The sequence below is a fragment of the Myzus persicae genome, unplaced genomic scaffold (genome assembly GCF_001856785.1).
Source record: "Myzus persicae strain clone G006 unplaced genomic scaffold, MPER_G0061.0, whole genome shotgun sequence".
NCBI lineage: Eukaryota > Metazoa > Arthropoda > Insecta > Hemiptera > Aphididae > Myzus > Myzus persicae.
In genome coordinates, this window is record NW_019103947.1 from 65,817 (window position 1) to 90,942 (window position 25,126).

General features: G+C 33.9%; 1 protein-coding gene across 1 annotated transcript; it reads right to left on the bottom strand.

Moving 5' to 3' along the window:
* Positions 1-415: 415 nt before the first annotated feature.
* LOC111036753 (serine/threonine-protein kinase NLK) lies at positions 416-25,076 on the bottom strand. Its single transcript, XM_022318903.1, has 8 exons — positions 24,348-25,076; positions 14,972-15,101; positions 14,845-14,900; positions 2,773-2,965; positions 1,701-1,910; positions 1,299-1,487; positions 957-1,161; positions 416-847 (listed from the first exon to the last, which is right to left on the bottom strand). The coding sequence occupies exons 1-8, from the start codon at positions 24,563-24,565 to the stop codon at positions 750-752; spliced, it is 1,299 nt and encodes a 432-aa protein (XP_022174595.1). The 5' UTR covers positions 24,566-25,076; the 3' UTR covers positions 416-749.
* Between the last annotated feature and the right edge of the window lie 50 nt (positions 25,077-25,126).

Consider the following 25,126-nt stretch of genomic DNA (forward strand, 5'->3'; position numbering starts at 1 on the left):
TAAAATGGAAAAAAATATTTTTTTTTTGTAATATTGAAGTTCATAAAATATACCAATATATATTTGTTTTATTATACAAAAATGTTATTCAAAAACTAGTAAGATCAACATACTGACCTCATGATATATTTCTGTAGTATAGACAATATTTATTTGATGTATAAAAATCTACAATTTGTTAAATTTTTTTGGTTTGATTCAACTTATATACACATTGGTACGCTTTTAAAACAATGTAAAATGCGATATTCGTCATGTTTAAAAATAGCAATTTTTTTCAAACAATTATAAATGCTAACGCCGAAGTTACTATTACTGCGCAACGGTAAAACATAATGAAGTACCTAACCGTAAACTAATAATAACGAAGTGTATATTCTCAGTATTCTGACAAATACCCATAAAGTAGGACCTACCTAACAACATTATTTTAAAATCGAAACGGTAAAGTCACGTTTGTACACATTCACGGACTGATTAAAAAGTAAAAACTTTGTCAAAATTATTAAATAAAATAAAAATAAAATTATATACGTTTGGATACGTACTAAGCCAAAATGGCAACATACCTATACATGTATACATAAATGTATATTTGTAAGATAATAGTTAATCATATATACGTGCTATGCCGAGATATTATTAAAATGTATGTATATATGCATTATGTATACTATATATATAGGTACCGGTTAGTCGAGGCGAAGTTTTATTTGGTGATTCAGAAGAGTTGGACGTTTCTCACAGCCTTACCTCGAGAAACTTTTAAATGCCGCCGACTGGGGATTTATGCACAATGGCACTCGGTGACTGCTCAACTGGTCGCCGATAAACTTGTGAAGTTCCTCTGTAAAACATAAATATTTAGTGTAATGTAAACATACATACACCGTCACTGTGACGTCATTTCCGCGAAATACACAACGACACACTGTATGGTGTGTATAAATGCGTACCTTTGACTTGTTGTACATTCGACATTTTCTTCTCCCATTTATCGTCGAACGTCTGTGGCGCCACCGGTTCGTAATCCATACAGAAATGCCGGAGACCCGTCAACGGTACTGTGAAACAGCATTTGCACATGCAGCTGTGATACCTGAGACGGCCCTCGTCTATGTAAGGGTGGACCAGGGCGTCCATGACGGACATCCGTTTGTCCTGTATATCACGTAAACACAAAACCAGAAGTTAATAAAGAGAACGACTCTGATAGAGGCACGCCGCACGCGGTATACCGATCTATACCTGAGAGGCTATTGCATATGGCTTAACTCAGGCTGTATGTCAACACTTACCGGGTTGAAAACTAGCATCTGGGAAATCAGGTGAACTGCCTCGTGCGTCATCAACGAAGATAGAGAATACAACAGAGACATGGACGGTTTCTTCATGCGTCGTATGAGCATGTGGGAACGGGCGGCCGGACACGCGTGGGCCATGTCTTCCATAGTCGGCGTACCGAGCAAGTCCGTTATCAATTCCAACTGTAAAAATGGCAAGTATAAAAATAAGTTCGAGTATACATAGGCATATATCTAATATTATTATAATTATTATCATTCACGCGTCGTCGGGTATGAGCATACATTTTACTGCAATTATATATATATACTATATAATAGGTATTATGACACCAAAATGGTTATTATATTTCCCACACCCACGTGCACTTAACTAGGGGTCTTCGGGTGACTTACTTGTTGAACTGTGTCTTGGCCTTGGAACAGTATCCGCCTGGTAACGAGTTCGGCGAATATACAACCGACACTCCAGACGTCTATAGCCGATGTGTAGTGTTTGGCTCCCATCAGTATTTCCGGCGCCCTATAATATTGTGTCACCACTTCTTGAGTCATATGTTTAGTCTCATCTGGTTCTTCAACTCTGGCCAGACCAAAGTCGCATATCTACGAACACGGGAAATGTGAAAACTATTATAATATGTTGTATGGTTTATTTTATATTATATATATAACAAAAGTGACGGCCTTAAAATCAATCACGCATTTCTAACATGAATCTAAAAAATAGATAAACAATAAAAAAAATTTTAAAAGTACGAGTTCTATAGTGAATTTAACTAAAACAGCGGGGTACTCTCGGTGGTCTCAAATTCGACAATATCATAATTATATTATATGGTGTATTTAACCGTTGCGGTTTTTGATCGCTATTGACGATTTATGATCGCAAGTACATTGAAATGCTTTTAAAATATTCTCCATTATAATAGTGCTCTGGAAACAATACACGAGCGTACACAGCCAGAGTATAGTTTCGAAAACAGGAAAAGAAAACCGAATCGACTAACACGAAACAGAGAGAGGGGAGCTATAGCATTATAGTGTATACTATAGTGACATAAAAACTTATGTTTGTAAATGTGAAAAATTATTTAAATTTTCGGTGAATTAAGATTTTACTTAAAATACATTTTAATGAATTTGAATAAAATAATTATTTTTTAATTTTTTATTATTATGTGTATTTAATAAGAATATCTATATTTTTAATTAAGTAATAGAAAATACAGAAATGCCATCGAATCGCGTGATGTGATGCATGCTGCGGTAGAACTCGGGCGTGAAATTAATAAACCTACTCTGGATAGGAATGTAAAGTATAATTATTATTATTAAATTTAGGTCAAAATACGCGCTCTGAATGTGAAAAAAACAAGACTTTATCATATCGCGTATCAATTTATAATGTTAAGCATATATATTTTACAGTACAATACTTTTAAGTTGTAGACTGCAATATACGCACCTTTAGAATACAATTACTGTTGACAAGCAGATTTCCTGGTTTGATGTCTCTGTGCAATATTCGTGCCGAATGCAGATACTTGAGACCCCTGAGGATCTGGTAGAGGAAAACTTTTATATGGTCTGGTGACAGCTGCTGCGGCGACACAATAATTTTGTGCAAGTCGCTCTGCATTAGTTCGGTTATCACGTATCTACGAAGAAGCTTCAAGTCAAGGAAATTACTATGACAATGATATAATGGACGTACACATGATGAAATATTGACGCATGTCTAATCGAGACGCTTTTATAGAACATAAAAAATAATAAACACACGATACGACGCTCTTGTTATCCACGTCTAGTTCACTATTATAATGTAAACAAATGGTATGCGGGGCTGGATATACAGGACTATATTATAACATTCTGTATTTTTAGAATGATGGATAGATCTTTATTGAAGAGCGCCACCACCATGTGTTTCAGGGGATCTTTTTGTAGTTTTAAAAATAAAAAGGGGGAAAAAACCGAGTATCGACGACAATATTATTAGTTATTACTCGACTGCAGAGGGTAATACTATATATATTATCCAATCTCGGGGACGACGACCGCTGTATATGTATACTTGCAGTGATGTTAAACGGAATAAAGCTGTAATGCCCATTTTATACCGAAGTGACGACCCCATTTTTCATCAATACTAAAAGTAAACACAAAAATTGGACGCGTCGGAGCTATTTGGTTAATCGATTGCTGCGTCAAGTCTACAACGCGATGTCGGTATTTAATCAAGATCGTATTACTAAGCATACATTGTCCGGGGACAGCATTATATTATAACAACGAAGCGAGCAGTCTATATTATAAACTAATTTTATATGTGTCAACAATAATAATTGTTGTGCAATATCCGTGTATGAGTAGGTACACGCCAATATAAGCAGTGCAATAAAATTAATGACTGTACCATATAATAATAAATAAATATTTTAATTTATATGATATATATATTACATACATTGCTCTATACGGTGTCTCGAGTACAAGTATACTAGCGTTAATTTATGATGATCGCTGATCGAAAAGCGAGGTGAAAGTAAAAGAAAAAATATGATCTCGTTCAAAACGATAATTTTGTATTATATATATTATAATATATAAACGCATTAATCCCAGAGACGCAGCTGTTGAAAATTCGGATTTCTAGACAAACTAGGGGCCAATACACAATAGAAACTGCAGCGCGTGCAATACACATATACAATTAATAAATTATATATCCTTGACGACGACGGATAATACTTATTGTCAACGTTCACCAGTTATAAATTATCTGTATATACACACTCGATTTGACCCTGCAGTGTAGTCTTATGATCACGTGGCAATGCATAGTCGGAAAACACGAAGAAAAAACTACTAAAAACTAAACAAAAAAATTTCTCGAAGCCTTTAATGCGTCGTTTATTCCAAATATAAACAAAAAGGATTATAGAATTTAATATATATTATTAACAAGCAATGAAACCAGCGTATTTCCATAAAACATAGACTTTCTTATTGAAAATAAACATGTATATTTTGGGCGCGAGTTTAATTGCAGACGATGACGACACTATTATGAGAATCAATACAAATCCCCGGAGCATGAATATAATACTTTTCATCTAAATGTATAACATTCAAGGATACGGTAAACTAGTTGAAAAAAAATTAATAACAATGGAAAGATGCGAGAAAAAATAACAGATTATACTGTAGATCGTAAAACGACATCGTTCAGTACGAATAGTAATATAATAATGCATCACGGCACATTGTGATTTTATTCTTCAAAAACTAGATAATGTGTGCTTGTGCTGTAACTTGTACATTTTAAATTCATACTTACTCAGTAACTATACAATTTAACAAGTTTTAAATAAGCACTTTCTCGGTGAAATAAATAATAAGTGGGTACGACTTAATTTATGTGTAGGTTACATTATAGATAAATATATTATATATACCTAGTACCTACTAGGTACCACACAATAGACTACACGCGTATACATGTGTCGGGTACAAAAAATTATGTATAAATGTCCACATAATGGTCACGACGCAAAAATATGTTATACCAAAACCGAGAAAACAGGGCACATTGAAAAATCTGTTTTTAATAAAACAAAGACACAAAGAATATTACGAAGGGTGTGTGTAGATGATATACAAATAGAAAAACATTTTATAGTAAGGAACACACAACGTCACTAAATGCTATTGTTACCTAACGTAAAGAGTTGACTGTTGCAGTGTAGGTACCTTATACCTATAAGGTGAACGTTTTCCGGAGCACATGAGAAGGTATAATAATTTAATGTACCTTCGAGACTTATACCAGTACAGAAACATGAATCTTTTAAAGAATATTCTACGTTTTGGTCGTTTTACGGTAACATTATATAATATATTATATATGTATAATACATAAATGCTATACTTCCTCAGACCTCGACAACGATATACATTGTATAAATACGACTACCTGTACCCGTTGCCTTCGGGTAAACACTGTTATATGAGTATTTTCTCCCTAAATACCCATCTCCCCAAAAACAAGCAGACAGATCCGTAAAGGTGTTATATTTTACTTCCCCCACACTCGATCGTAGCCCTCCTTCACTGTACGTCTGTACCTATACGTCATTTGGACTGCATCTGCTTTGTTGTACCTAACGAAAACTTTATCGGAGGCCGCTGCCGAATATAGGATCCATCTACAGTTTAAATTATATAAATTCCAACGCGGGGAGTTTGTTGCGCATTTGGTTGCCATAATATATAACCTATATCTATTATTATATTGGATGGGATGACAAAACGAGCATATACAAGGAGAACGCGTGGTATGTGTATTATGTTCTGACGACTTACCAGAAACAGAGAGAGACAGAGAGAGAGATAAAGATACATGAAAGCCATCAGCCGACGGTGGTGGTCCAGTGTAATGAACGGGAGCGGGGAAAAAATCCATAGACGGTTTCAAACAATGTACCATTATTGCATATATATATATAAACATTATATATGTTCAGTTTTACACAACAATCGTTTGAATCGATTTTGAAGTTACGATGACGTAATAGACAAGACTATATATTATATATGTACATAGAGAAGACTGGCATCGTACTTAAACATTCAAAGTAGCAGTTATCGATTAAACTCGCGAATAAAATATACTAATTGACATATATATATATAATAAGTATGTACATTTTACATACACCTATAAAGTTTTTCTAAATATTACATTTTTGTTGATAAAAATTTGGCAAAAAACTAAAAAGTAGCCCACGGTGCGGGGAAGAAATATACGATAAGAATTGTAAGGCGATGTCCACAGTCCAACCCCTGTATAATATGTACTGCACCACCGCCACGTGACGACTCTCTCCACTTTTCAAAAGGGATGGTTAAGAGCGCAGACCAAAACGCAAGAGCTAGGGCTGCAAGCTGGCCCTCACTGTTTAACGCATTCAATGTAAGTAGCACAATATATATACACAACAAAGGAGGACCTGACGAAAAAATTGTCTGATGGTCCGGTTGTAAACAAAAACGGTATACACAAATACGACTTAACGAGTATACTTTCTTAAAGTTGCAGGTACCTCCTACTGTTGACTTTTACGAGCAAACACAGTTTTCAAATGTCGACAGTTAAAAACATTCGAAAAATCAACCAATCCCATGTTATAAGATAATGTTTTCCCATGTACGTGCGCTCATCGAAATTATCCAATCAAAATTATTATTATGCTAAGTTTTATATTATATGACGATGACCAGCGTAAGCGACTCTAGTGAGCAACGAACGGCAGAGAATTCTTTTTTAAAGGGTAGATGTTGACTATAAGTGTTGCGTCCGGTTTACTGGGGACTGTATGCGGGACGAGTATTTTAAATATTATATATTCGCAAAGTTAATATGATTTTGGTTTGTAACATGCGTCCACGCTCACACACGCGCGCACACATGCATACATACAAATTATGCACAGACGAACACATAACACGTAATAATAATTCAATTTCCGTCAGAGTACTCTGCACACAGCTACACAAGCCTCAGTGTATGTATATGTGTGTGCAATACACGACGCAAACACACATTTTAATTGCCCAAATCTATTTGTGTTTCAACGACACGCGAGGAGAGAAGACCTGTGCAAATCGTCAAAATAATTTTTGAGTTGATTCACTGACGCCACAAAAAAAGGGGGAGGAGAAAGAGAGAGGGATCACTAGATGGCAGAGAGGTAGGCTAACGCACGAAAGAGGAAACAGCTTTATTTCAACGCGCATGTGGCCGTTATCAGCTCGCAGATTGTAAATATCGAATATTTATGCGCCATATGCATAAATGAAAAAATAGACCAAATATTAAAATGTTTATGGAACATAACCGGATAAAACTACAAAGCCAATATTGATGACCTCGATTTGTTAAAATAAATACAATATGCGTGTATCATTGAGTCTGTAAGATGGGTATATCATGTATTTAAATGTGAGTTTAACGTGCGGTAATTTCATTTTATTTTCAATGGAATTTATAAAACTATCGAAAAATTCCAAATACAAAGAACTATCCAGGAAACACAAAAAAAAAGTAATATTTATTGTATACAGACCGACAACCGACGTTACATTATATATTATAAGCACTAAAAAGACTATACGAAAATGTATTGCAATGAGTGTAATAATTTTTGATCAAACAAACGGACAAAACGAGTATCTCAGTGATAAATATGCGTAAATTCCTCTTGGATTAGAACGTGGCAGTAAGTGTATACGTGCTCAATATTTTTAATTTAACGCAATTTGAAGTACACATCTTGAGAGTGGTCGTTCAGCTTCTTAGTGAATTATACTAAATTCACGACAATAACGGTTGAAAAAATAATTCGCAACAAGATCGTATTGCGCAGTCAAAGTCAAAGTCGTTAAATTGCATTAAATAAATATTTGCCAGTTAACACTTTAATTTGAATAATTATTTGCATTCATATAGTATACACTATACAATTAACTATCAAATAAATTCACAATCATAGTTTTACGAATGCAGTCAGAGCTTAAACATAGTAATACACTAAATAATATAGTATACAGATGTAATAATAAATCTAAAAAATCTCTTTAATTAGGAAAAACATGTGCGTTGAATATTTTTCTTTTTACATACTAATTACGTTAAGACAATATTATGTAGCCATACCTAGGGTGATGTAAATATATGATTATAAAACGTTTAACGTGGACGCTGCATAGTATACACATTACACACATACGATAATAAATATTGTGCTACGATAAAAAAATCTCGTAATTTTACGTAGGTATAACGTATAAGACGATAAACAACAGACAATGACCTTCCAACAGTTAAAGTCACGTTAATTACACAACTATTGAACTGATTCTGTTTGAAATCGATTATTATATAGGTACTCAGAAATTCGTATAATGTTTAAAAATGAGACAACTTAAAAATGAGATTACAAAGCATATTATATATTATAATAGTATGTGTAATCGCTATGATTAATAATATTGCGCGACGACGACGACGCATCTATAAGACGCAGTCGTCATCATTATTTCCGGGACTACTGCATAAACAACGGCATACCTACTGCTATTTCCGCACGGTAATTATATCCATATGGGTCTCGTATACAGCGGAAAGGCGATTTCTCAAGGGCTCGTTAAACGTTTTCCTGGTTACACGGGTCAGATATTAGAGATTATAATATTATACTGATTACTGAGCAGTTCAAAAGTATGATAATTAATATTATGTCTGGAGCAAAGAAATGAAACGGTATTACAGGAAACGCAAACAAGTTTGACCCTTTTCGATCATCTTTCTTCACTCTATATATAGAGGAATGACTTTTTTACTTCTATATTTTTTAGTGTGCAAATACGAAATATATATTTTAGTGCCTGGGCACAAATTTATATACAGACACAATATAATATAAATACGAAGAGCGGCTGCACCGTCTCGCGTTTTTAACGATCTCCCGGGCTCGCAAAATTATTAATCCCCTTCTGGCGGTCCACGCTCCGCCACCCCCGCCAACAAACGACCCGTCACAGAGGGATGGTGCATTGCAGAGAGGAAAGGGGTGGGACACAGCCGCCGAGAGGAAACAGGGGCGTCGTCGGTCTCGGGTCGAGTCGCCGGGCCATCTGCCTCGGTTGTAACTATGGCGACCGTATCATTACGCCGCGCCCCACCACCACCGTGAGATTTTAAATTACTGCCCTTTCCCCTCGGCCCGGGCGGGTGGCGCCCACCAAGGGCGGCAGAGGCGGTATACGTGGCTTACTATATACTTCCACTGCCACCCTTTCAGCAGCAGCAACCACGCAGCAAAGGCCATACCGCGTCATCGCACGCGTCAGACACAAACACACACACCGGACGCGGACTTTAGGGAAAAGCGAAAAGGGCTCCTCCACCACCGTATTCGATTTTTTTCTCCTGCTTTTCGCCCGAGTATTATTATATAGTTGATGCTGATACTGCTGCAGTTGTTATTGCATATACCTACGGCGGATTCGTCAGGGGCTGGGAATGATCAATACGCGCGGGTAACAAAGGGGAGAAACGGCTGTGGAAGCGTGCATACATAATATATATATATACAATAATACACGTGACGTTTTTTGGGGGGATTTGACGGTTGCAGGCGGCCAAAACAGACCGACCGGTCGACGGCGATAAAGAGAGGGAGAAGCCTCGGCAGGTGCCCTTGGAGCGCTGGCGGGAATGCACGGTTTACGGTCGGGTCGGGTGCCGGTCGTAACAGATATCGTAGAAAAACCACCGCCATGTTCAAGGTTTCTCTCGATTTAAAGCCGAAGAGAGTCACTGAACCGAATCGATTATAATATATTGTGAACGCAAATATGAGAAGAAGAAAAAAAACACATCCCAAAAATGCAAGTATAGCAGCAGAGTAGTAATGGGAGTTGGGACAAGCGACCGTTGTGCACAGCGACTGCGGCTGTGTCCATTGCGCGGATAAGCACACAAACGTTTCGAGCGTCTCGTCTCACCAGTGAAGACCGAAAGAAAAACGTTTCATCGTTGTACAGCATTACATATTATGATATTGTAACCGACAACTGGAACAAGCGGTAAAAACAGTATGGGGTTTATTGGCGTGGAAACTATTCCTTAAAAAAAAAAAACACGTCCAGCTCATTATGATCGTGCTCTGGTTTTTCCAAGTAGAAGAATATTGGACTAAAAGTCCTAAGGTATCGGAATTAGATTAGAACCTTAAAATACGATATAAAGACACAATCACTGCAGCATAAATTTGTTTTTACTTCAACTGCCTTAAGGTTCTTTTAACAAGATGTCTTAATTTTGTTCAAAAATCACACGTCAATTATTACTGATTTCATTGATCGGTATGTACTTATATTATGAATATAAGTTTAAATAATCATTTCTGAGTCAACATGGAATAAGTACCCTATGTAATAGGCACGCCCACGTACCCGCAGAATCCTGTGCGTACGGGTATACTGTTTTAATTTCCCACAAGAAATGTGTGTAAGTATACAGCACATTATTACGTAGTCTATTTACTATTAATCAGTTAATCCGATACGTCTTTTATAGGTTTTGTTGTCGGCTGCGCGTTTCTCCGAGACGACGAATGTAGAACGTTGCAACAAGCTCATCGTATATATTGCGCATTGGAGCGAGCGCTTATCCGCGGTGAACGTGAAGTACACAACGTATGTCCGTTAACGAAATTAGTTTCGTCCCGTAACCCAAATTAGAAAACACGATATTATTATTTCCTATAATATATAGCTTAACAAAACGCTGTTAAAAAACAAACCTCAGTTCCGTGAAAATGGAACGACCAAACCGTTCTCGATGTATTGTAACTGCGCCGTGTCATGTGCAACTACTGATGATGATTACTTGGGGAGAAAATAACGAAAAATAATGACTACGAGAGTAAATATAAACGGAACAGAAAGAAACAATTCGTATTGAAACATGATCGAAAAAACTACGCTGAAAACTGCACTTTGAAGTATAGGCACGCATGCGAGCGGCGCAATAACTGTAAACTGTAAAGTAGACAAATAAATATGTACTATGTAATTTGTGAGCTAATATTGCAAAGTGTAGTGCTACGACATAACACATCGCAAAAACGGCGATGGACATGCACAGTGAACACATTCGCATACGTTATATTTTACAATAACATTATATAATTAAATATAAACTATTTATTATTATAAAATATAGTATATTATAAATTTTTTTACTCTACACTGAGGCGGCACAGGTCAATTACACCCGGCCGGCAATGCACACACATACAACAACAACAATTTTCCCGTCAAGGTTACCAACATTTCGACACCTCCCCCGCACCACCGGCCAAGCCAGTAACCGACGGGTGATAGCCGTCGGAACAGCAGTGGTCGCGTACGCCGCGGCCGTCCGTCGGTTTTGTGTTACTACCGCGCGGCAGCGTTAGGCCAGGACACGGCGCGGGGAAGCGGCGGCGCGAACACACGCGCGCGCGGAACGTCTTCGCCCGGGTCTATGGGTCTTTGTACGGTGAACCAGTTTTTCCCCCTGTACAGCGCTCCGGCGTCAGCGCCTTCTGTACACACTCGCATACAATATGTGTGTACAAAAATAATAATAATATGTTCAGCAGGTAGGCATACACACACGAACGCGGAACCGAATGTGCCCGGATACATACGACCACACGAAATAAATGCACTTAAACACACACACACTCCCTGAGGAGAATAGTACATACCGACGGACCCTTTTTATACGGATTTTTCGAAATACATCCCCAGACAATGGCGCAGACGATAAATGTAGGAAGGTACAGGTACCCGCATTGAAGCCCTGCGCTGTGCGCTTCTACACAAGACACCTACACAAGACACAGACGAAACAATATTATACACGTCATGCAGGACGACACTGGCACACTGCAGACGAGAGAGCTATAATATTACAAGAGCAACAATAGTTAAAATGTGTATTAAAGTATAAGACTGTCGCCGATGAAGTAAGAAAAAAGAAAAATACAAAAGAAAAAACCAATTTTCCCGTTTCTTACTCGCGAATAGAAGAGAAAGTGCGATAGCTTCTTGTTATTCATTACGGTACTAGTTGTCATCATTATTTATATTAAGTAACCACTGGAAAACCCCCTATAGTATAGAAAATTCCAGGAAAACAATTTAGCAACGCCGGACTTTTCCTTTACCGATATATACTAATACGTCGTATCGATTACTTGATCATATAAATTAAACAAAGCGGCAAAGCGCCACTTATCACTCTATATTTACTAAATAAGTCTGCGTCAATTATACGGAACGAGCTAGTTTTCCTTGTTGACTAAAATGTTCGTAAAACCCGTATTTTGATATTATTATTTATTTTTCTATTAGTCTCGTGAACTAGAAAAATCATACTCTGGTTATCAAGATCATTTTAGAATAACAATAATAAAAGTACATAACAATATATTTTTTAATAATAAATAATAATTTCTCACTAAACAAAAAAAAAATATAATAATATTAAGATGATGTTAGCTCAAATATTTGTTTCCTTTTAGATCCAAGCACAAGAGAGATAAAAGTAGTCACGTAAATTCGTTTTTTATGATGTTATAATAATCATAAGAAAGATATCCTATTAATAAAATCATCGAGGATAATATTTTTGAGGGTTTGACATATCGGTTACTTTATTACTATTTGATTTTATATTAGACTTAAAAAATAAAAATACATTTTGGAAATTTAAATGAATATAAAAATGTTTTGGGACAATATTTCGACAGGTCGATATGCCAAACTCTCGAAAATATTATTCTTTATGATTTTGGTGATAAGTGAATTCACAAAAATAAAAATATAATGATTTCGCTTAAATTTGTTAGTCTATGTTGCTTGAAGACCAGAGAAAGAAAACAAATAGTGCGCTGAAATCTACTTAAAAGTTAAAGGCATCTCATCTATTGATATAATAATATGGACATATGATAAAAGGAAATTATAAACACTACCAGGTACAATGAAAAGAAAATAATATCCAAAAATAAACTTGATTAGGTTTGAATGGCTATTTTTCAAGAAAAATGTAAAGATATAAATAAAGAATTTAAACGTATTTATTTGAAGAAACCAAAGAATAGTACAATTGTGATTTTAATTAGGGTTTTCGTGATAGAATTAAAGTAAATATTAATTATACCTAATAATTCACCCTTATTAGTGTCTTGGATTTAAACGAATCGAAGTAAACAATAAAATATGTTGTTAAAGCAGCAACAATGATACATTGATACTTATGATACCACCACGCACACAATGTGTACTTTTTAAAAACAATCTAGCAGGGCCCAATACGATAAAACCAGACAACAAAAACCGCGGAGCATATATATTAATACTATACATATAATCCCCTCTTTTTATGCTATTCAACTTTAATATTATTGATTGGAGCGAATGATTATGGGAAAATGAGTTTACACAAACGAGGGCTGTTACAGTATTACTTGAATAAAACCCGCATTCAATATAGAGTAGGTACCTATATAATATGCTATATTATATTACAAACGCGTACTCCGCAGCCAGCTCAACTGGTTCAACTCAAAAAGTAACCGTCAACAGAAAAAAAAATTTTAAAGGGGAATAACGTGTACTTGCACGAAGGGCGACCGACGGGAAAACACGGAGAGTTGAACGACCTTCACCCTCACATGTTCAAACGGTCTACTGATCACCATTGCTGCCTTTTTTCGCAGGATATAACGTAAATTCAGAGATTTTCCAAACACTTCACCCGTAAATAGAGAACAATAAAGAGTGCAACAATTCAAAAGTGTAGCTCACCAAACGTTTACGAATTATTTTATAGTTTATAAACAACTTATTATTTTGCAATTTTAATGCATGCATCAATAAAACAATATTTATTCTCCCTATTCCTAATATATTTATAAATGTACGATTTAAATAAATAATTTTTCCTTTTCAAAAGCATCCGCATTTTAATCTAAAAATAGTATTAACGTTGACAAAATATATTGTTTAACTTTATAAATAAACAGAAGGAATTTATTTTTGGCAATTATTATTATGCATCTTATTTGTATTCATAATCCGATAAAATTTAAAAAGATGGAACCATCTTTACTCATCAATTGTCATTATAATGTATATAAGTTCACAATTGAAGGAAAATCAGTCGCCAGAGATCGTTAATATTGTGAGTTAAAAATATCGAGCCATCTTCATACACATACATTATTCAGTACCTATATAATCATTCGTCGTTCTGAGTATCATCAAACACAAAACAATAATCTCAGAGGTATATGCACTCGAATGAAACCATAAATACAGTATACGTGTTGTCTTTAGTTACTAAGACGCATAATAGTACCTAAAGACAAAACAAGATTCCAATGTAGTTTGAAAATACAACAAAAAAAATACTATGTGCCTACATTGTATATATCATACATACGAATTATTACACACACACACGCGCGCGTGTACAGACACCTATGAACACCTATAACAAAATGATCTAGGTACTTCTTATTCTTTTATTTTATGTTATAGATAACATATATTTCATCTAAATAGTGAATATGAATATGTGCGGCTGCGTTAAGCAGCCGCCCAGTCTAGGGCGAATAAACCCGCTATTACTAAAGACCTATGAGAAACAAAGAAGATACAGGAAATACTGGTTTATAATGGCGAGGTAGGTAACATTGTTATAAACCGGGTGACTAATGCGTATTAGCTCGATAGGAATGCACGGTCCTATGCCACTCTACAATTTAATGTCATCGAATTATCCATCACTTCATCGCGCGCGCACGCACACACCATGATAGTTATTACGGAAAATATAACACATTTTTCCGGATTGCCTATAAATGGCATGGCCTACCTGTGGTCGATTATAACATAATAAAAAGGATACATTTCTTGAAAGAAATCCAAATGAGGCGGTTGCAGAATGTCAAGGGCGGATAATACCTATAAGAGTAAAAAATAAAATGTATAATAATTTTTAGCATTAAAAACGACTGGCTTTAAAAAAAACTTACATTTTCGTGTTTGAAATTGCATAACATTTTTAACTCTCTAAAAACTCGTTTCGAGGAGACTAGTGATTGAAAAACATTTGGAAGCTTTTTCAACGCGACTCTTCGTCCGTCTCGCGGATCTGTTACAGCCCTGCAAATACAATTAAATGTTATTATAATATTTAACTTCGGTAGAAGTAAACTTTAATTCCCTAAATGAACACAGTTCCTAAATATACATAAATAGGTACAAAAAAGATAACAATAATTATGGTGATTAAGTACAATTTTCATTGAATCTATATGGCCTTGTTAAAAGTTGACTAATGTTCTATTCTTACAATGTGATTATGAATAAGAAATTATGTTTGGCAGAGACGCAAAAATCCACAGAAACATTGCACTGTAAAGAAAAAAAACACTTGGCGCATATGAATCGGTTTCCCCTTAGGTCAGGGTCGTTTAAGCACCGATATGACGTCTATAAAGTTTATCAACATGATGATGATAACGACTCCGCGTATAATAATATGATAGAATACAAAAATATAAATTATTGAACACGAATATTGGTAAAGAATACCGATACGATACATTATAAATGTGAACGACATCATATTTACATGACATTCTATAAAACACGCATGAAGACCAGTTAAAAAAACACCTCTGGTCTCATAGCGCTTTAGTAATTTTTTGAGGAAAGGCACCAGACAGGGAGGTTACAAAATATTGCCTGAAAACCTACAGAACATAATATTATAAACTATCTTTAATAACTAATTATTTATGTATTAGTATAAATAATAAACTTATATACAAGGGACTAGATAGAGGGGCACTATTCGTCATTCAACAATTCGGACAGTTGCAAAATGATGAATGTAAAATAAATTGATAGTTTGCGAGTAGGTATATTTTTTCCATCATCACGCTTTACATGAAGCTACATTTATTTTTTTTAACCACAATACAACTTTTTTAATAACATTTTTCACAGTTATTTGATTATTGTACGTACGAGAGATATTTGACTGTTACTGCTACTGCTTTAGTAGATGAGAAAAAGAAAGCGTAGAGACCGTGTAGAGGTTTCATTGTTATGCTTTCGTTTCATATCAAAACGCCAAGTGGAACAAAGACTACGCTACGTAGTACGTCCCGATTGAAGAGGACAACGCGTTTTCCGAACGAATACCGTTCGCTGGAAATCGTTGTGTCGACTTATCCTATGTTTTTCACTGCACCACACCGTGCTCCTAAAAAATGCTTTTTTTTTTGTACAGAAGTCTAATTAATAAAGTAGCTACATATTAGATTATGCTATTTGAACTCAGCATTATTACATAATCTGTAGTACTGTTGTCATATTTCATCGTTTATCGTTTATATCATTTGGTGTATTCTTTTGGTTTATTTCTTTTTGGTCAGTACCGCCGCACCGCCGTATAGGTACATGTGTGTATTATACTATTATATACACGTATATGTTACCTATATGTGCTGTAAGTTTCAAGGACATATTCATTTAATAACTTCTATATGAGCGCTACCATACACATACCACGGTTTTCAGACCGCACTTATTATTTGATCCGATAAAGATGTGTATCTCCTACTCTCACCGCGGTTCCTTCACAATCGTTTCACTCCTCACACGCAACTGTATAGTGTATATAAATATATAATTATTATTTATACTGATATATAAGAATTTAACTTATATATCAAAATACCTCGATAGCTGTTATTTTTTGTATTTTTGTTTTTATACGATTTCCACTTATGCATATAGGTACTACTTTTGCGGACACCTGTACTGGAGTCTCAACTACTGCCTGCTACAATCCAGCAGGTGGCTGACACACCACAGCTTGCAATCTTATATACAGCAGCCGACCACCAGCAGCACCGGTTAGATATTCTCAACCACAAATAAGCATACATACACGACACACGTATGTATACAAGAGTATATATATATTTATGAATACCTAATAATACACGGCCTCCCCGTTGTACACACGCATCACACGAAATTATACAATAAAAAACAACACATGTGCATCATAAGAACATAATAATAAAAATTGTTAAGTGCTGCGTCGTCGCGCGTCACAAGACTTGTCGTTCATACGCGTATTATAATCATCCTTTATTGACTGAATAGGTTTTTCAACCCGAGTTTGAATAACGAGAGCGAGTAATAAATTCTCTCGTAGGTATCCAATACATAAAATCATAAAATACGAGTATACGAGTCGTCCGAAGAGTAGAGCCAGTAGAGGGAGGAAGTCGAAACTGTTTATTTGAAACGTGCGTCTGGTCACACGACGGTTTTCTTCGTGGGAAATTAGTGTTATGCCGCGTACAACGGTATACGCATGCGCATACACTGCAGCAGAGTACCGCAGTCGAATTCTCTAGTGGGTTGTCTTTCTCTCCTCGGGTTTTGTGTTTATTATATAGGTACACATATAACTATATACTAAGGTTAGGTTATTATTTTTTTTTTTTTACATAATAATCATTAAAAAATACCCCGTGAACAATGACCCTTCCACACACAAACACACATTCTATATTATATACACGCCATTCTGACACAGGACGTTGTTGGGAACAGTTGGCTTCTAAACGACGGTATACATGCAGTACACGGAGGCCTATATGGTATGCGAGCAACGTAAATATCGATTCATTTAAAGTAGCAGCAGCAGCGACGACCGAGTCGGTTGTTGTACCCGTCGTCCGCCCCACTATATTTATATGCGTACAGCACACAAACTCTGCTCGAACGGATCACTAAATTAAATATGGTTTGATCAACTTAACGGCGCAGTTGTATAATATATATATATAAATATTATGTGTTCACCACACGTTGCGCGTATACTTGTGTACACTCAGAGGCACGATAATGTTAACATTGACCCACGACAATATTACACTGTGTGTAATTTATAAACTAATAAAATGTGTTCATGCACAAAAGTTCGTCCGTTTCGAAATTCTATTTTTTGTTTCTTATAAATGTATAATATACTTCGTGGTCTACATTATGATTTATTATACGATGCAGCGTGTGGTGTCAGGCGTCAGCCTAGTGAGGAAAATTGAATACATTGCAAAAAATATCGGATTTTCATTCGTCCGACAGTTCGAGATCTGATTGTGTTAGACAAAGTTCAGCATAAGACACTTTTGTCAATTAAACGCTAAGACTTTTGCACTGAATTATGTAAAGTTGTTATTGTGTTCTTATAGTAACAACTTACTGTACTATGGTCAAACTCATTATTTTAAAATATTTAGACCGTATAGGTACATCAAATATTTATACAACGTATATCACTGAAATATAAGTTGTTTTACGATAATCAACATACATCGGTAGAGAGAGAAAGAGATAAACATTATAATAACAAGTATTCCGTCATTAAGTATTATATAATATGCCTACCAATAATAATAATATTCAAAATAGTCCAAAATCGAAAATATTTTAATTAAAAAATTATTATTTATTGATAAAGATACCATACGGAGTTTTTTGTTGATTTTTATTAGGTTTAATCACTTGAACTCAATATATTTTCAGAAAGTACGAGCTAAATGCTAAAATCATGTATTTTGGCTAAACATTGATAATAAACATCAATATACATTTCAACGTTTAGTCATATACCATATGTTATTTGATAGAATTTAAAATTCAAACTTTAAATAGACATAATAAGATGATATGATTTAAGAATATAAGATAGAGAATTGTATCTTATTTCACTTGATAATAAATATTAAATTATATTACTTATTCAGTTATACATGCTATATGGACGAAAGTTTTTCTACTATTATAGTACGATTAATTTATTTTATTTTCAGTAAGTATTAAATAAATGTGGACAACAGGAATTACAACATCTATACATCTACATGTGGGTAGATACAGTTGAAGCATAACGTCTATATGGGGCGACTCCAGTCCGAATAGGTTTTGGTTCGTTGATTATACATTTATACTGATACAAAAACCAGGGCAACCTTAAAAGTTACGACAGAGGCCTCACTGGTAGGTGACTTAGTCTAATATGTACAGATTAAAATATAAAAGTGTACATATGTAAAAGCAAATAAAGCAGTACAAACTATTGTGCAATACTATAAGGGCACTTGCTAGTAATAATTGCTATAATAAAACAATATCGTATATACAGTCTCTTTCTATTCACCTCACTTCTGTCTAACGATAACAAAAGAAACATAAAAACATAGGACCAATAGCAAAAGTTTAAAGGGAGAATACAAAATAAATGAGTACCATTTAGGAAGGCCGCAAAAAGAACGTTGTTAAGTGATTACGTAATAATAAAATACCAAAAAAATAAACTACTGGCAGAGTCACAAAATCAAATAGCTTTATTGTACAAAGCCAATTGAAATATACACAAAAATGATAGTAATATAATATACAGAATATTATATATTCACGTACGAAAACATTTGAGAGCATTATAACTTTATGCCTATTATTTATTCCCTGAACACAAAGAAGGCACACGCACAGTGCACATCAGGTAATGCAACATAATATGAAATAGGTAGAATAGTAGTATTATCAAGCAATTTTATCCCGAAACAGCTGAGAGCCGGTATACCTGCTGAAAAGGGTCCAGACGTATCCAACAACTGGTCGGTATTTTTCCACCGTGCACAGATGTTAAGGTTGCATGCATAGCTATAGGCTATCACACCTGCTACCATGCTATACAATATAGACGCATACAGATACAACAGGCAGCCCTTATAGTCTTTCCAAGTCTTTCGGTCTCCAAACAACCAAACACCCACGACAAAAAAAACAGGTTTGATCCCTCAAACAGACAATATGTACCCACATCTGGCTTCCCAGTTCGCCTTGAATTTTTACAATTTCCATCTCGAACGCGAACAACGTACAAACATTTTTTCGGGTTGGTTCTACATTTTGTTGTTATTCTGTAGAAAACAGTAACAATGAATATTATAAAAATAAACTATACTAAAATGGCCAAACTTTCTTTTGTGAACACCATATTATCATAATCATAGAAACTTTTTTTTACATTAACAATTAAATTAGTAGGTCATATAAGTCTTGTGTTGGTCTATTAGAACAACAAAATGAGAAACCTACTTATTATCAATATTTCTTATAAGAGTTCTGCGAATGCGTTTGTAAACTTGTACACTTTTCCGACACGTTCTCACGCTCAACTAACAACAAAGATTTTTATCTGTTATAAACTTTTATATTACTTTTAACAAAATACACATCGATATTAACAATAATAATAGGTTATCAGGTTATCATGAAATAAAAATAAACCAATAAAAATAATATTATTCAATTTCCAAAACAAAATCAGAAACGTTTTTATAATTATATTATGTACACGTTTTATTTTCAATAACCTACCAACAGCGAGTCTACAATATGTAGCAAAATTAATGGTTGAGCTAGGGATTAATGTGGACCTCAAGTGGATTAGGTAACTACAAATTTTAAGTGGCCGATAAATAATGATAACATTTGAGTATTTATTCTTTTAAATATTAATTCGGAAGACATTTAACTGATAAATTATGACATATTAAATTCCTCGGAATACATTGCGTAAAAATGTTTATAATTTTGAAAGATCAATTTGTTTTACAAATCAATTGTTTAGTTGATTTTTTTTAAATACCTGACAGAATTCAAATTAAACAATCTCCAACTATATCGCGGTCAGTTACTTTATAAACCACACGTAACTTTGACCTAATATTTTTATACAAATATTCTAAAACTAAATAAAAAATAAATATAATTTGAATGCTGTAAAAAGCGTAGTTCATATTCTTAATTTGTAGGTCAAAAAGCTATTTAAAATTACATTAGGAGAATTCATATTAAGTTATCATAAATTTTTGACCCTTTGATATTATTAATAGTATACCTAGATAAAATACATGAAATATTGGTACCTAATATTATATCAATAGTTTGTGTCAACACTATTATTTTACTTTTCCGTATATATAGGTGTAATATAGTAATTTATAATTATTTTAAATTAAAATTTGTTATTACATAAAATGTATTGGAGATTAAATTAAGCATACCTATTTAAAAATGGTTAAAAATTATAGAAAAAATAATTTAAGTAGGTACCTAATTATTTTTTAGTAAATGTAATATTTAGTTAAGTAAATAAAAACTAAAAAATGGGGTAAAATACTCGCCCCTTGCAACATTCCCCACCACTGACCTATTTTTAAGAACATAAAACAGAAGCCTCCCGATTATAGACTTTCCCCGAATCAATTTTATTATTTTTTTGATGTTATGCAACATGTTTATTATCCATATTATTAATTATCTAATAAAAATAGATATATTATGATAGGCACAGTAAAATAACTAAATACTTACTTAAAATTACAATTATTTTAGTTGTATGGGTATTTTTGTAAAGTTTTTAAAGTTTGTATCTCATTTACTTGTAATATTTTTATACAAATAATATGACAAAATGGGATCTAATTTGAACACAGTTTAAACACACAGTCACTATTAAATACAGGCACAGATTAAATAAAATTTAAGCTAGTCAGTATTATATATGTTAAGCTTTTTTTTATTGATTATTTATATTTAGCATAAAAGTATTAACATTTTTGTTCTGTATTATTGAGAAGCTAAGTAGTAATCATATTGAGAACAATAATTTAAACTAGGGCCACAATTAAAATAATAATTGATAGGCCTTTTATTTATAAAACTTCATAAATATCTTGATAGAAATAATGACAAAAACAATTATATATTCATAGTTAATGTTGTATAACCATTTAATCAACTTGAAAGGATTATTGAAAAAGAGAATCGAATAGTACAGAATTATTAAATAATAAATATTTTTTTAAAAATAATTTTGATTTTAAGGTAGGTTTTTAATCAAAAAAAAATTGCTTAGTGGCTAATAAATTCATACATAATATATAGTTAAACATTTAAACATTGGAAATTCAGTCACTGATATTTTGTTTACTATTCTGGGGGTTCAGCTTATAGAAAGTTAGTAGTTTTTTCCTAAAAAAAAACATCTACTATTTGAAATCCATTAATGGAGGTCTCACTGCATTCAAAACAGGAATAGGACGTCTGGAAGTATACAAGCTAATTTTCAACTTAAAGGTCTAACACCACAAATCATGTTCCAAGAGCCTTAAGGTTAAGCCTCTTGCTTTAAATACAATTGTAATTTGTAAATTAGCAATCCTAAAAATAGTATATGGGTACTTGACTACATACATAAAAATATATATAATATTATGTCGGTGTCTGAATAAGTTGGGCGAATCAATAAAAAAATCAAACATAGTAAATAAAGTCTTCTGTTGAAATTAATATATTAACTGAGTAATACTTAATATGTTATTACTTATTAGTTATTACATTACTCACAAACATATTATAACTGAGTCGTAACTGAGTTTTCCTTGTATTTTTTATCTTTGCACTTTGATAGAAGGTAGTTAGAAATTATGAGTAAGATTTTTATTCAACTATAAATCTACCCATTAATATTCAATACTAAATATTAATATACAGTATTGGTAGGTATTTAAGAAATAAACCTAATGCTATATCAACATGATAAACAGTATTTAAATGTTTCGTGGTAGAGGAATTTTTATAATAGGTTTTCCAAACTCGTAGAATAACAAAAAATTTAAGTATTATATAATTGATTTTCAGATGAATGAATTGGAAAGAGGTATAGATTAATTTGTTATAGTTAAACAATTTAGTAAAATATTATGTTTTAACAAATTAACTGAAATTAACATGTAGTAATACCTACAAGGCACCAACCTACCTACAGAAATTTTTCAAAATAAATATTGGTAGGTATTCAAAATTCAAACACCTATAAGATTATTGTTTTTACTCAGAATATCATGGAGTATAATAAAAACAAAAAACACTTATGCAATAAAATATTTAATTTCAGAGCTTTCTAAATATTGTGAATATTTAAGATACCTAATGATATTATCTATAGCTCATTTGCATTTTAATCTTTATGTTTTTATTTATTCAACCCAGTATTTAGTTTATGATTGGGCTCAGTGCAATAATTTTCAATAGGCCTTCTCCTCTGTCAAGGTATAAATTCATTAAGTTGGGTCCCAGATCTAGATAAAAATGGTTCAGGGCTCTTGAAAATTGGTGTGAAGACCAGACCTACACTGATTGAACCTATAGCTATAATATTGTACATACTTATACATCATACGTGTTACATATTTATAAGCCTTATATACCTACCAAATTGATAATGTTGATAAATAAATTAGGTACACCTATGTATTTAGTAGACATTTATTTATGTATTTAAAATAATTCTTAAGACATAAATGTATTTCTATTTAATTCCTAATATTACTTTAATAGGAATAATGACTGACATAAATTACAGGCTTTAATAGAATGATCAAGAATAAAGTCAATATGGATCATTCTTCCTATATTAGATTTTGTTTGTTAACTACAATTACAATTTAACTCTAGACGATTATTTATCGTTTAGTAATTTATTACCCAACTATTTTAACACGTATATGTATTAAGCCACAAGTGTAACTAACTAAATTTAAAACAAAATGCAGTGGTCTTAAATAAGTAAGCTAAAAGGTACATTAAATGTATAAAATCAGTAATAATTGTAAAGGTATCATATTATGGAACTAATAATGGTAACAATGTTATCACAATATCACTTATCAGTTAATACTAAAAAAATAGTTAAACCTATTGATCTCATGTACATAAACCAAACATAAGTATAAAGATTACATTATTTATGTATCAATGAAAATGGATATAGCCTATATCATATAGGTACCTACTTTATAGACAGTGTGTTGGTTTTTTTTGGTTCACCACATTGAATTAAGTATTGAAATATAAGAGACTTGGGACATTTATTATATTATAATATCAAGTACCATCTTAGTTAGTTCATAAGAAACCATTGTTGAGTAATAAAAGTAACGTGTATGTATAAATATATTATTAAGTAGTACAACTTGTACAAGTTGTGGACATACCAAACCACTATAATGTAGAGGGACGTGGCATACCGGTAAAACAAAATCTATGTCTTACAATTGGGTATCGTTTGGAAGCAGGGGTATACTATCTACTATAGAAAGTTTCAATGAGAATGATAGGTACATTGTACATGTAGGGTACACAAGGGTATGTAAAAAACTCAGTGTGGTAGGTGGGCAAGCACATCGCACAAGGCAGAAGTGATATCACCGCTCCCTGTAAGAAAGACATAATCGATGGTGATCTTACCAGACAACTCCGAATGCGCCATATCCAATCGGTCTGTCAGGTTTGTAGTCCACCGGATGTGCGGTAGCCGATTGAGCGGCATGATGGGATTGCTGCTGAGCGTGAAAAAACTGTTGTGAGGCGCTGGCCTGCTGGTGGTTGCCGACTGGACCGTTCGTCGAGCCCTGCATCAACGACATTGACACCCTGGAGTGTCGGCTCGGACCGACCACAGCCATAACAGAACGTCAGTGACGGTTAATCCACGAATTCCGGCGCACGGCGGGTTTCGTTCTCATTTACGGTGAGAGATAGTCGACGACGACGACGAGGACGGCCAGAGAGTCCGCGGATCCACAAACACGGTTGACTGCGTAGATCCCGTTAAATTGTATGTATTGTGCACGTTTTAAATAATTTATTTTATAATATTATGGGTATAAGATAAATGTGAACGGAATAATAATTATTGTTTTTGTCTCGGCAGTGGGTCACTTATGCGTGTAATAAGGGTCGACGGGCGTTAAAACAAAAGGTAATAATAATTACAGCAACAACGTAGACGATGATAACGAAAGGCGACCGATTAAACAAAAACACAAGAGAATGGGACAATATTATTTTATAATTACAACCGTGTTCGAGCGCGCGCTGCCCGGGACAAACCTCAGAAAACCAACACACGACCGTTAACCAAGTCGTTCGACCGACACTGAATCAGATTATCAGAATTCGGAATGACTACTACTGATTGAGAAAAGGGAGAATCGGGCGCGCGCACGAACTATGACGAGTATGCA